The 12865-nt window shown below is 42.7% G+C and overlaps 3 protein-coding genes across 4 annotated transcripts; 2 read left to right on the forward strand and 1 right to left on the reverse strand.

Annotated features, from left to right (window-relative positions):
• Positions 1-1646: 1646 nt before the first annotated feature.
• On the forward strand, positions 1647-8530 carry LOC135624870 (uncharacterized). Of its 2 annotated transcripts, XM_065128894.1 has the most exons (3): positions 1647-1832; positions 2389-2470; positions 5847-8530. In XM_065128894.1, exon 3 carries the CDS (start codon positions 6128-6130, stop codon positions 8120-8122), a length of 1995 nt encoding a protein of 664 aa, XP_064984966.1. In that variant the 5' UTR covers positions 1647-1832; positions 2389-2470; positions 5847-6127; the 3' UTR covers positions 8123-8530. The 2 variants fall into 2 exon arrangements, with proteins under 2 accessions (XP_064984966.1, XP_064984967.1); XM_065128895.1 differs by lacking the exon at positions 2389-2470.
• Positions 8531-8674: 144 nt separating this feature from the next.
• Positions 8675-10614, forward strand: LOC104000816 (probable membrane-associated kinase regulator 2). Its single transcript, XM_009422953.3, has one exon. It carries the CDS (start codon positions 9341-9343, stop codon positions 10463-10465), a length of 1125 nt encoding a protein of 374 aa, XP_009421228.2. The 5' UTR covers positions 8675-9340; the 3' UTR covers positions 10466-10614.
• A 152-nt stretch (positions 10615-10766) lies between these two features.
• On the reverse strand, positions 10767-12014 carry LOC104000979 (uncharacterized). The gene has a single exon (XM_009423148.3). It carries the CDS (start codon positions 11877-11879, stop codon positions 11220-11222), a length of 660 nt encoding a protein of 219 aa, XP_009421423.2. The 5' UTR covers positions 11880-12014; the 3' UTR covers positions 10767-11219.
• Positions 12015-12865: the final 851 nt, after the last annotated feature.

A 12865-nucleotide genomic window follows, 5' to 3' on the forward strand; every position in this document is an offset into this window, starting at 1 on the left:
CCATCTCCAGTCTACCACTGGTCTATAAAACCATTCAGGTCCTCTGTAGACACCATGAATTTTCTTTTATTTGCATCTTTTAAGGGTCATGCAACCAAGAAAACGAGTGAACCATTGACAAACAACAGTCATTTGGTAAGCGCAGATGCATTACCTAATCTGAACCTTTATTTGATCTGAAGATTTGTTTGTAGTCAAGTATTGTAGATTTGTTGTGTGTTGTGAAGCTACTGACACTTCACAAGTTTAAACATTAAAGATGGATGCTTATCTACTCAAGCACAAGATAACATGAAGAGGACTGAAACTTAGATATCTAAATTCCAGATTTGATAAGCACCTAAAGCATGAAGAGGATGTGATTATTGTTTATTTGGAAAGGTTTTTCCTTCATGTAACAGAAGACTGATGCATCATCAAAAATTTTCTTCACCAAAAACAAATATGCACATAAAACTCTGATTTGCATAAACCAATAAAGGCCACATCTGCTCTGAAATGGCTGAACTGGTTAAAATTATTATTTCTTTTAAGAAGACCTGCTGATTCCGATTCAACATGATCTGCTGAGCAGAGTGAGTGTTGTGCCAATGCCCACCTCCAAATTAGAATCTAATTCCCTGCACTGCCCACTTGCTAATGGTGCAAACTTTTGTTTTATTCTCTTCGTTCTGTCTCTAACACGGTTGGGGAGATGGCTGAATCCACACTAGTGGAGATGAGGCGAAGAACATACAGTACAATTCCCTGAAATCTGATGGGAACCAAAAAAGAAATCTGCAGGAGTGTTCCAACTTTACAGCTCTCATTGCTTGCTGGGTTTCAACCTTTATGAATGGAGATCCTCGTCAACACTAGAGAGAGAAACAAAAGGTCACTTAACCCCACTTCTTCCCAGAAAAATAGTGAGAGATGCTTGAATCACTCACAAGTACCTGAGTCAGACCAACAACAAAAGTAGTAAACAATGGAAGAAAGAAAAACTTGATGGTAATAAGATTATGATCTCAATAGAATAGAATAGAGGAAAAGATGTTGTAGCAAGTTGCGAGAGCAGTGAGTCATGAAATAGTGGACAGAAGAATCTCCCAAGGAATCCATAAACGGTGGGTGGTAGATACGGTGGAATCCACCATCCCACAGCCCAATGATCGTTTCTTCATCAACAGTAAATTGAATTAATATTGGACTTTTCATTTTAATTTATTGATATCAACCCAAGTTTACCTCCAGCAAAAAGCTCTCGTCGCGTCATTATTACCAATAACCATGCGAGTAATTTTGGGTACAGTCAAGAAGGAGTAGAAAAAATTTAAAATGGGTCCCGCCGCGTCCGTTGAATCTGACACTGGGAAATGACCTTATCGTGCGCCGCCCTCCTTATCGTGCTCCAGCAGACGGCTATATATAAATAATAAAATATGCACAAAGTTACTGTTTCGTTTTATGAAGAGGTAATTACAAACCACCGAAAAGCACAAGAGATAATTATGACGTCATAAAGAAAAGCTGGAGTATTTTTATCATACTGCACCTGCAGGGAAATATATGCAAATGCAAACCTCAACTTTGACAAATATGTTCGGTAATACAAATATTATAAGGGGTATAAATGCGAAACAAAAATCGACCCTTTAACCCAATCCGCGTCGCGTCTTCGATTCTCTTCGGTGTGTGGTTTGTGGTTTCCGCTGTCGTCCGCAAGACCGAGAGAGAAGCTGACGGAGAAAGGGGACAGGGAAAAGAAAGCAAACGAAACGAAGAAAACCCTAGCTTCTACCGCTTTGCTTGGGATCTCAGGCCCCTGGGGATCTTCGATTCCTTGTTCTTTGGTATCCTCGATTCGATGTTGGGTGCCTTTCCATTTCATTTTGTCGCTTAATGTTTGTGTCTCGGACTTCTGGTTATTTATAGCCGAGTCCTAGATCTTTGTTTTCTTCCTTTCCGTTTCGCACTCGGTTCTGAGAAATTTGGTGTTTTGATGTAATTTTCTCGTTCCATGCCTCTGATGGATGTGGATTTTGTGCTATATCGGTGATACTGTTGGTCGGAAGGCTTCGATTCTATAGAGAAGACAATTGTTTATTAGTTTTGTGGTTATTTGTTCTTGTGTTTTTATTGTGGTTTTGGATTTAGAAGAAAGTCTTCGGCTTCTGTTCATTGTTGGACGTTGTGGATTTTTCTCCGTGTATTTCCGTGCCCGGTAAGTGAAGGGAAGTAGTGATATACCGAGATCTTCTTAAAGTTGGTATCACTAAATCTGAATGTTATCCAGATGAGTTTGTAGATCTTGTTAGATTATTGGCTGTTAGTTATATTGTGTTATGGTGAACAAGCTTGAAGTATCAGACTTGTTTTGCTTATTTTTCTTACTTTTATCTGCCTCAGATAGATTCTCCCGTCGTCGCCTGTCTGTATTCCCTCGAGGTCTGGGTTTATCTGTTGCTTATCATTTCCTCAAGTCTTCGAGGTTCGTTTACTTTCTCAAGCTGATTGCAACTTGAGAGGTTGCTAGTTTTTAATCAAGATCCATGCATGCTTAATCTTGTCAGTTTGACTTTTATGTTGTTGTTTAGACTTTGTTACTATGAGATCCTCTTCTGGCTGATTCATAGTTATCTTGAATTTGTTTAGCATATATGTATCAGGTTCTTTATCTATGATTAAGTATGTTTCAAGTATTTGAGCAGCTTTAATCTAGTATCTACTTGTTGATTTTATTAAGAAACCTTTTTCTTTATTTTTTGTGCATATTGTGAGTATTCGATTATATAAATTAAATTTCTTAAAGGATTTATCTTACCATAATGTTTTTAATGATCTCGGTGATATATTATCTTGTCATTGTAGAACATGTGATCATTTTCATTGTACTTCTAGCATCTCCCAATTGGAAAGCAAGTTTCGTGTGTTTAGATTGTGTGTTTAAATTGTTATTTTGTTTGATTTTATCCAATTGTATTGATTGGTTTGTATTGATTGGGATGGTACGAGTTTACTTTGGACAGTTCAGATCTTTGAGCAAGATTTTCTGTTTTTTAAGAGTTTGACATGAGATCAAACTCAAGCTATTCAGGAAACGTTGGTTTCTTAGGTTAGAATTTTATTTTTTTATTTATTTGCTAATATCATGTCGAAAACACGTAAGGACTGCCCAAACCTGCTTCTTCATTACTGTCAAATGGCAGTTTGTTTGTGTTTTGTTCCATTCATCTTTTTTTCCTTATATTTGTCAAATAGCAGCTTTCTTATTTATATAGCCCAATATTCGAGTAAAAGCAACTCAGCAGCCTGCAGAGTTGAAGAACTTGCAGTTTTCAACAATCCAAGTCTAGCATAGTTTAAGGAAGTAACACAAAGAGGAATAGATGATTAAAAAGGAGAAAGGAACAGGACGGAGAGATGGAAGAATGACAAGATTCTCTTAGAAGCATTGAGAATGTAAAGAGGATAGGCTTAGTCAGTAACAAGTTCAAGGCATTATGCATGGGAATGTATCACAGAGACTACTGTAAAGCTGAAGAATGGGAAGTCTCTCTAGGACTTTCATAATTTCTGTGTGTGTTAAATTTACAACATTATTATAGAGAAATAAGAATGTGACCAACTTTTTTAGAAGCCAATATATTATTCTACAAGAGAACTGTATTACCCTAAAGAACAGGAGACAAAGAGAATCAAACCATATATACTTTGTAGTGTCAATAGGTTAACAATTAAAATAGACTTAAATAAACCCATATAATGTGGATAGGCTTACTTTTTAATAGGTGCTTCTACATGGACCATATAATTCTTGTTACGGATAGTTGCCGTCTGCTTTGATGTGGCAAAGGACTGTTGTCTCACTGTCTCAGAAAATTCCTTTGCTATACTGCAGATTAAGGAAGCACTGTTGCCTTATGCAGTGGTTGCCTTAGGAAACATGGAAATTTGAATTGTTTGTTTTATTTGGGTACAAATGAAACATAATACTTGTAAGATTCTTCTGGATACATATCGAACATTTCTTTAAAATGTGTGATATTTGAACAATTAGTGAAGCCTTTTGACTCTGTTTGTTGTAGATACCTTGAGAGACCTTTGTTTGCATGAATTAATTATATACAAGTTGCATGTTTCATTAGATCTGTTCTTTTGTGGCATTTAGCATTAGATTGTGATTAATGAAGCTAACACAATGGCATTTATTTCTAGTAAGATTTTGCCAATTTAATCTACGATGACAAGAATCTGCACTTATGTCCCAATGACTTGGGGTCATCTACATTCGTGAAATACTATGTTAATGAAATTATTTTCTTCATAACGAATAGCTTAGGGATGCTAGTTAATTATTGGTTATTATTTAGTAGGCTGTGTAACTCGATATTCTGACCCTATTAAGCAAATCTCGAGCTTTGACATTTTTATATTTTTTAAATATTTCATATGATGTTTGTGCCTTATCATCACCTACTATTCAAGATTTGGCATATTGGTGTATTGTGTTGTGCCATTTTGGTTTCCCTTCCTATATTTCTGCTTCATAAGGCTCGTCTTTCTTGTCGACAGGAAAGAGTATAATGGACTTGCTTCTATAAGAATACAAGACCACCAGAATAATCAAGTTATTTGTTAGACGATCACATAACTGAATTGATTCTCGGTAGTATAAATGATAGAGAAGAAGAAAGAAAAAAGGGACACATGGAGAAGATAGAGAAAGAAAGGATTGAAATAAAAGCCTGTGTGATTTGACAACCACATGACACAAATTTGATTAGTTAGTTTAGTTAATCTAAACCAGCACAAACTGTGGGAGGAAAAACTACGAACTTCCTGATATAGTACAAATTGAATGCCCTGTATCTACTCTCTAATATATGATGGTTGTCTGAAATTTTGGTAAGATAATGAAACTTCCTTCCTTTTTTCCTCTGCGTTTCAATTTAACCTGTCTTTAAGCAAAAGGTTACATGATGTAAGAAATTATCAAAACATATGGTCAGAGAGATTTATTTGAAGTAGGTGTTCCAATTTAATTTTGTACACATACATGCATAGTTATGTAGCTATATGTAGCTCCCGGTAACCAATCAGAAACATTTTGGTCCTGTAATCCTGCCTTTTATAGAGTCTGATGCACATCACACTAGGCACTTAGCTTGTATTCCCTTTTGACCAGTCCTTTGGTGCCTTCTTGGATTTAAAATTTGATCTAGCACTTAAATAGCTGTTACATTTATGTATACATCAGGTGTAGCTGGGATACGTGGCATTATAAAAATTTCTTGATGAGTTGCTGATTGATTCTTTGATTCCAGTTTGTTTGCTATGGTTGTCACTTTTTTAAATCTCTTGCATCTCTTCAACCTAAGATAGCAGATAGAAAGACGTCATATTACTTCATTTTATGTATCACTTTATTATAGTAGATAGAAATTTGCTGATGTACACACACTCTTTCTTTAAGCTCTTGCATCAGCTACCAATTTAAACTAGCAAGTATGGTGTTCAACCTTGTAAACTACTACATAATGAATCTTTAGTTTTTTGTGGTTCTTACTATGTAACTTCCAATTTGAAGGAGCACTTTTTCCCTGAGATGGAATGTTTATGCACTTGTTAAGTTTTTGGAATCAGCTTTGCTGGATGTTTTTTTTAGGATATTTGACTTCCTGGTCTATTATCCTTTCGTAGGGGTATTTTCTTTTCTTCTTTTTGTGCTTTTTCTTGGGAATTAATGAGATTTGCTGGTGAATTTTTCTGTCGTATATTTACTCTTGTAGCTGGTTTTGTGCAGAAACTAATTAGATGATTCCCCTAATTTTAGCGAGTCATGTTCTAATTAGTTTGTTCGACAGGAAAATTTGACTGCTTTGATCATCCTTGATGGTACCAGTTTTCTGAATATCATGATCTGATGCCAAGCTTCAGCGACTGCTAAGTACATAAACAACTAGTCAATTTTTTTAGTAGATGGATCGTCGTGATACATCAGGATTTGTTAGCGGAGGTTGCAATGACTCAGAAACCATGAACACTTGTTTTGATTCTTAAACATAATCAGCCCCGGAAGTCAGGCAACTTGTTTTTTCCTGTCAAGATTTTGTTGAGATTGTGATCTTTTCTGCCAATAGCTGTTATGGATGATAGGCTTGGGCTTTTTGGATATAGTTTGAATGTCCCATCCAGAAATGCTTTTAGGATTTTGGCTCAAAATCAGACTGATACCACATTGCGGATTGGCTCTCCTGGTTCAGCCTGTCTGGATTTTCTAAATTCAAAAGGGATAAAGAGGAAGTGGTGTGATTTTGATGGAAGTGGTATGGGAAAGGCTTCCTTAGCCCTAGATTTAGGCCGACCATCAAGTTCTTCAGATAGCAGCAAGAAGAGCTCTGCAACAGCTTGCACCATGTCTTCAGTCAAGGAAACCGACGACGGGTCCTCCATGGATCTTGGATTAAATTTTGATCTTTACCTTGGTAGTGAAAATACAGACAGCACAAAGAAACCTGCTCTTGCTGTTTCAAAGATGATGAATATTGAGCCTAACTTTGACGTTCAGTTAAGTTTATCCATAGGCCCATCTGAATCAGTTATTACTGGTGTAACTCCAGTCTCAGTTCATCATGATTATATCTTGGACAACCCAATAACTGCTAGTCAGATGTCAGCACTTGATGAAGGATCTACATCATCTCGTTGGAAGAATGGGAATAAATTATTGCCATATATAAATAGCATTGATAAAACTAGTAGTTTTTTCCCTGATGGAATGAATTATGCCAAATTTTGTCTTGAACAGCAAGATTGCTCTTCTTCAACCATGACTCAAATGCTGAAAAATTCAGTTGCCGCTTCCGGGGTTACTCAAACACAACAACGCAATAGTAACATAAAAAATTGTCAGTTTCCAGGATGTGCAAAAGGAGCCAGGGGTGCTTCTGGGCTATGCATAGCCCATGGTGGTGGTCGGAGGTGCCAGAAAGATGGCTGTCACAAAGGAGCTGAGGGCAGAACCATCTTTTGCAAAGCCCATGGGGGTGGCAAGCGATGCCAGTACCTTGGCTGCACCAAGAGTGCTGAAGGCCGCACCGACTGCTGCATTGCTCATGGTGGTGGCCGTAGATGCAGCCACGAAGGCTGCACTAAAGCATCAAGAGGAAAATCTGGTCTTTGTATAAGACATGGTGGTGGCAAGAGATGCCAAAGAGAGAATTGCACCAAGAGTGCAGAAGGTCATTCTGGCTTATGCATCGCCCATGGGGGTGGACGGCGTTGCAAATATCCTGAATGTACGAAGGGTGCACAGGGCAGCACAAATTTCTGCAAGGCACATGGTGGAGGTAAGAGGTGCACATACTTGGGTTGCACGAAAGGGGCTGAAGGATGCACACCCTTCTGCAAAGCACATGGTGGAGGGAAGCGCTGTGCATTTCAAGGTGGTTGTACAAAGAGCGTGCATGGTGGTACCCAGTTCTGTGTAGCTCACGGTGGTGGGAAAAGGTGTGCTGTGCCGAATTGCACCAAAAGTGCCAGAGGAAAGACAGATTTCTGTGTACGTCATGGTGGTGGTAAGAGATGCAAGACTGAGGGTTGTGGAAAGAGCGCTCAGGGTAGCACTGATTTCTGCAAGGCACATGGGGGAGGTAACCGCTGTACGTGGGGCCAACCTGGGTCCAACATTGGTACTGATGGCGCCCCTTGTGACCGATTTGCTAGGGGGAAGCTCGGCCTCTGTGCTGCACACACTGCACTGGTGGAAGATCACTGTGTCCATGGTGGGCATCAACTGGTCACTGTGAATTCCGAGCATCAGATACCCAGCAAACCTGAGAAGATGAAAGAGATTGTTGATCCCGATAGGTTCTTGGAGATAGAAAATCGAAAGAATATGACCTTTGGCTGGAGCGGGATTCATCAGACAGAATATATTCATCCTACAAACCCTCTTAATTCTATGATGGCTTCTCTTCCAGAAGGTAGAGTGCATGGTGGGAGTCTTGTAGCAATGCTTGTTAGCAATGCAGGTCTCGGTGGTGATTCTGCAAGCCAAGTTGATGATGGTAATTCCAAAGTTGATGTTGGTAATTCCAAACCAGGGATTCCACACATTATGGGTGGCAAGTGGGTCTGATATTAGAAATTTGGGTCCTTCGGTGTGTTATTCCCTGTGTAACTCGGATGTCTCTTTCACAATATCGGTATATATGATTAGTGACTTAGCTGTTTGGGAAAAACCTATCTTTCCAATAAGTTACTGGTTGAAACATACCTGTGATTTAACTGTACCTCCTCCTGAATGAATGAGGTGATGTATGGTAGTTTCTAGAACCTGTGCAGTTTAGAGAAGCAAATGCTTGCTGTAGGTTTTCTCCCCTTAAACCGCACCATTCACAATAAGCTCTGTTAATATGTGGTGAAAATGTAAATATTGTAGCTTGTGTGATCTTTTTCCTTTTTCTTTCAGATGTGGTGTAACCTCATCATTTACTCTGGTTTATTAGGAGTTTGACTGTATGGATTAAGTCTGCCATTTGTGTCATTGCCATCCAAGTTACTTTCCTACATAGATTTTGTTGCTTCTCCCAATGTCAAACAACTTTGGGACCATTTTGCTGGTTTTGTAATCTTGACTGCAGGTGTTTGATTCTCGTCACTCTCCGTCTGTGCTTGTCGTGAGATATATTTCTACAGGTGAATGTCTGGTGGTGTTCTTTTCTGTTGCTTCTCTGTCTACGGTAAATTCTTCTTTGGACTTGCCAGTTTATACTCTCTGTCGTACACAATCGTATATAGTACGAGGCATACACGAATGATGACGTGGTTCAGCTTTAAGAATCGGGCTCAGCTTTCCCACGTCGTTGATGTTGATCGGACGGGCTGCATGCGATGGGACGCTCCATTCCTCGTGGTCAGCACGGCTTCGTCACTGTGCAATCTTTATACGTAACGATGCTCGCCCGGTGGTCAAAGTCAAACGACCCATATCCATGAAACTGTATGACACAGCCCCTCTCTCTCTCTTTCTCGTGCACCGGAAAAGTCATGGCACGAAACATATCATTCGTCTGCTCTGCTGCCATCGATTCAGTGTTTGCACCCTCCTCTCTGCTCTGTCTCTCGTCTCCTCCACGTTGCTTTTTCCCTTGCGCTGTATCTCAGTCCCTCTCTTTCTCCATCCTTCTTTTAAGACCCCCTTTGCGCTATCTTTCCTTGGACGACCATCAAAAGTTAGGAGAAAAAGGAGTGGGAAGAGAGGGAAAGCTACGCAGTGAGAAAAGCTTGCCTCTTGCTCGTAGTAATAGGAAGCAAAGAGTTTTACAGGTCGGCTTCACCTCTGGCTCTCCCGACCATGGAATCGTTCAGCCTCCTCAAGTACTGGCGCGACGGCGGCGGCGGAGCCACCGTCGCCGCCGCCATTCGCTCTTCCATCTCCACCGCCGCCGCCGACTTCCCCCATCCCGTCTCGGCGACATCGGATGATGGCGGCGAAGACGACGACGAAGGCCCCTTCTTCGACCTCGAGTTCACCGCCCTTTCCGTCGATGATGGCGGGTCCGATGACGGCTCTGGGGCGGAGTCGGAGGGTGAGCTGAACTTCGAGCTGAGCCCTGTCGGCAGCGGCGTCGGAAGAGGAGGAGAATGTGACGGCATCCGTGCTGAGGGTCTATCCCCCTCTGACGGCCTCTTCTTCAAGGGAAAGCTCGTCCCTTTGGAGCCCTCTTCGCCAATGATCGCTGCATCCGAGCCCGAAAACAAACCCCACGTCCCGGTAGTCTCCCTCCTCAAACCCGCCGCCAAGTTTCGTGTCTTCTTAACCCGGCTCCGTCGGCCCAAACCCACCGCGGCGAAGCCGGACACCGCCGTGGGCATTGCGTCGCCGAAGCAGCAACCTCAGCGGCATCAGAACAGGTTCTTCGTCAAGTTTAAGGCGGAAGACGTGCCCATCATCTCGCTATTCGCACGAGACAACAGCCCCCGGAACTCCACCACCGACGGGGTCGCAAATCCGCCGGGGGACACCGCCGCCAGCGTCCCCGCGGCGGTTGTAGCAGCGGAGGAGAAGAGGTACGCGAGGGAAGTCGTCCATAAGTACCTCAACATGATCAAGCGTTCCAGGAAGCAGGGTGAGAAGCCGAAACGTCCCGGAGAGCCATCGCCGCCGAAGACTGGGCCCGGGGCGGAGGAGCCACAGGAAGCAGCTCCAGCGCTCGCAGCGGGCGTGGCCGAGGACAAGGGACTCCCAGCCGGGCTGAGGATGGTCGGGAAGCGGCCAGGCAAGAACCGGCCGGCGTCAGCAGCCGTGGCCGCGGTCCCTTCACCGCCACCGCAGCGACGCGACGACTCGCTCCTGGAGCAGCAGGACGGGATCCAGAGCGCCATCGCGCACTGCAAGCGTTCGTTCACCGCCCCGGACAAAGACACGCAAGCGCTGACGCACCCCATCCTGGATCGATTCACCGCCGGTGACTTCTAGTGGATGCACTCTCCCGCATATCCCCAACATCGACCCGATCCGTGCGATGGGCGATCACAGCTGCGATCTGAGCCGCGCTTATTCCTGGTCGTCCGATTTCGATACGAACATCTAAAAAAAGAAGGGCAAAAAACGTGTCTTTATCTCCCTGTCGTTTGTAGCGTTTGTTTACTCGTTATGTTGACTGTGTGAGGCAGTGATTAGAGATGGAGAATGCAATGATGAATGGTGAGAACGGCATTTCAGGGAGGGAGGCAAAAGATTCCCATGGCATTGGGAAAGCTGCAGCATAATTCGGGAATCTCTTTGCGACATGGTGGAGCAAGGAATGTGCGGTGCATCCCATCATCTGTCTCCTCTGCATGCTTGTAGGCTTTTCAGTTCGCTTACCCTGGAAATCCGCCACCTTTTCGAGCTTTTTGACAGAAGAAAGCAACAAGACGTCGAAAGACGAGCTTGGATTTAAACTGCAGTAATGTAGTTGTTCTCCTGTACCCAATGATCCTCTCATCATCTATCACATTAACGTGTTATCATGTGGAACAGAGATGGGATCACGTTCCCGACTCAGCCGTTGACGAATGATGTCCGACTCGTCTCATTAATGTCTTCACATGGCTTTATCGTCAACCCACTCCCTGCCTGTCAACGTTGACACGGACCTAACCATTGTGGTCATATTCACCGGCGGCCTGCATCTCGACGCGAACAAGAACGCGGAGAAGGGAAGAAGGTACCATCGTCGTCGTCGTCTTCACGGCCGAACCTTGTGCGCGCAGTTTTGATCCACGATGGACTGATTGGCCACGGCCATGGTGATGCTGCAGTTCATCGTCACGTCCACGTGATGCTTGAACAGCCCGAGGACCTGCACCCGGCCGCCCACCGTGGTCGACGTGGTCACCGCGATGCTCCCCCCCGCCAGGTCGTCGAACAGGTTGGCGTCGCCGAAGATCCTGTCGGCCATGACGTCCACCGTCACGTTCAGGCGGAAGGTGCGGTGCGCCCGAGCGGTGCCGGGGGGCCCGCGGGCGACGCCCATCTCGCGGGCGCGGTAGTAGAGGGTCGTGGTGCTGGCGCCGAAGCGGACGCTGGCGGCGTTGGGGTTCTTCACCGACACGTCCGCGACGACTGTCATGTTGATGGCGAAGGGCTGGGCGGTGGAGGAGGGCGTGCCGGAGGCGATGGCCAGCCGCTGGACGGTGACGCTGTTCATGGTCATGATGGGCTCCTTGACCTTAAATACGGTGAGGGCGACGGCGCCGATGACGACGGTGAGGATGACGAGGACAGCCGCGCAGGAGCCACCGTAGATTAGGCACCGCCGGCGGTGGCGGCGGATGGGCATGGGGGCGAGGTCTTCCTCGTCGCTGGTTGGGTGCTTGATGCTTACGGCCAACGGGGACGCGCTCATGGCGGACGAGAGAGAGACTGCGGTTGTGGGTGAAGGATGAATACAGAGAAAGGGAATGCAACCTTGATTTAAGAAGCGGTCGGAAGTTGAAATGAATAGCCTGTGAACAGCTTTCGTGTGAAAAGATGTGTAGGTATCGGAGACTACAGCGAAGCTGTTAGGAATTCGAGTAAGGTTAGGTCAAATCGGGTCGGATCACAATTGGTCGAACCCGATACGATCCGACTCTGATTTGGTAACTGAACTCAACTCATATAAAAATACATAAAAAAATTATCTTTATTATCACATTCTTAGTTGGGATCATCTAAGAAGTATGCTATCGGAGTAACATGTCATGTGCACATAGAGTCTAATAAAAACGTTACATGAAAAATAAATAATAGTAATATATTATATTTTTTTTAATAAATGAACTAAGAAGAAAATTGAGTTTATAAACAACATTATAAAAAATTATACTCGGTAACGTTGATGTTGTTCAATCTTGTTCGTCGTTTTTTATGTTTTTCGCGGAGAAGGAAGAATAATAAGAGGAGGAGAAAAAATTAAAATAAAGTATTTAGGAGTAGTTTAGAAATTTTATAGTTTTAAAATAAAATATAAATGGTAAATAAGGAGTGTAAATAGTAATATTTCAATTATATTATATATATCTTCTTATTTAGAGATATGTTTTAGAGTGAGTAACCAATTTATCATTTATACTTAGGTTGCTAACAAGGATATGCATGTCATATCTAATTTAACTTACTAGAATTTCTACTTGTATTTACACCTTATATTATTATCATCGATGAATGATTAGTTTTTATTTTTATATATTTTTAAAGTATATATATATATATTACATATTTTTTTAAAATATATGGGTATAAATATTTATACCCATATTTATATATTCTTTATATTTACCTTAGTCAACTCGGTTGTGTCGCGTGATGTGATATCTCCTTTTCTTCTGCGATATTTATCTTAACCAACTC

This window comes from Musa acuminata, chromosome BXJ2-10 (genome assembly GCF_036884655.1).
Source record: "Musa acuminata AAA Group cultivar baxijiao chromosome BXJ2-10, Cavendish_Baxijiao_AAA, whole genome shotgun sequence".
Lineage (NCBI taxonomy): Eukaryota > Viridiplantae > Streptophyta > Magnoliopsida > Zingiberales > Musaceae > Musa > Musa acuminata.

Bases quoted from the DNA above. Each gene is read 5' to 3' on its own strand.
- LOC135624870 (XM_065128894.1), top strand. From the start codon at position 6,128: ATGGATGATAGGCTTGGGCTTTTTGGATATAGTTTGAATGTCCCATCC.
- LOC104000816 (XM_009422953.3), top strand. From the start codon at position 9,341: ATGGAATCGTTCAGCCTCCTCAAGTACTGGCGCGACGGCGGCGGCGGA.
- LOC104000979 (XM_009423148.3), bottom strand. From the start codon at position 11,879: ATGAGCGCGTCCCCGTTGGCCGTAAGCATCAAGCACCCAACCAGCGAC.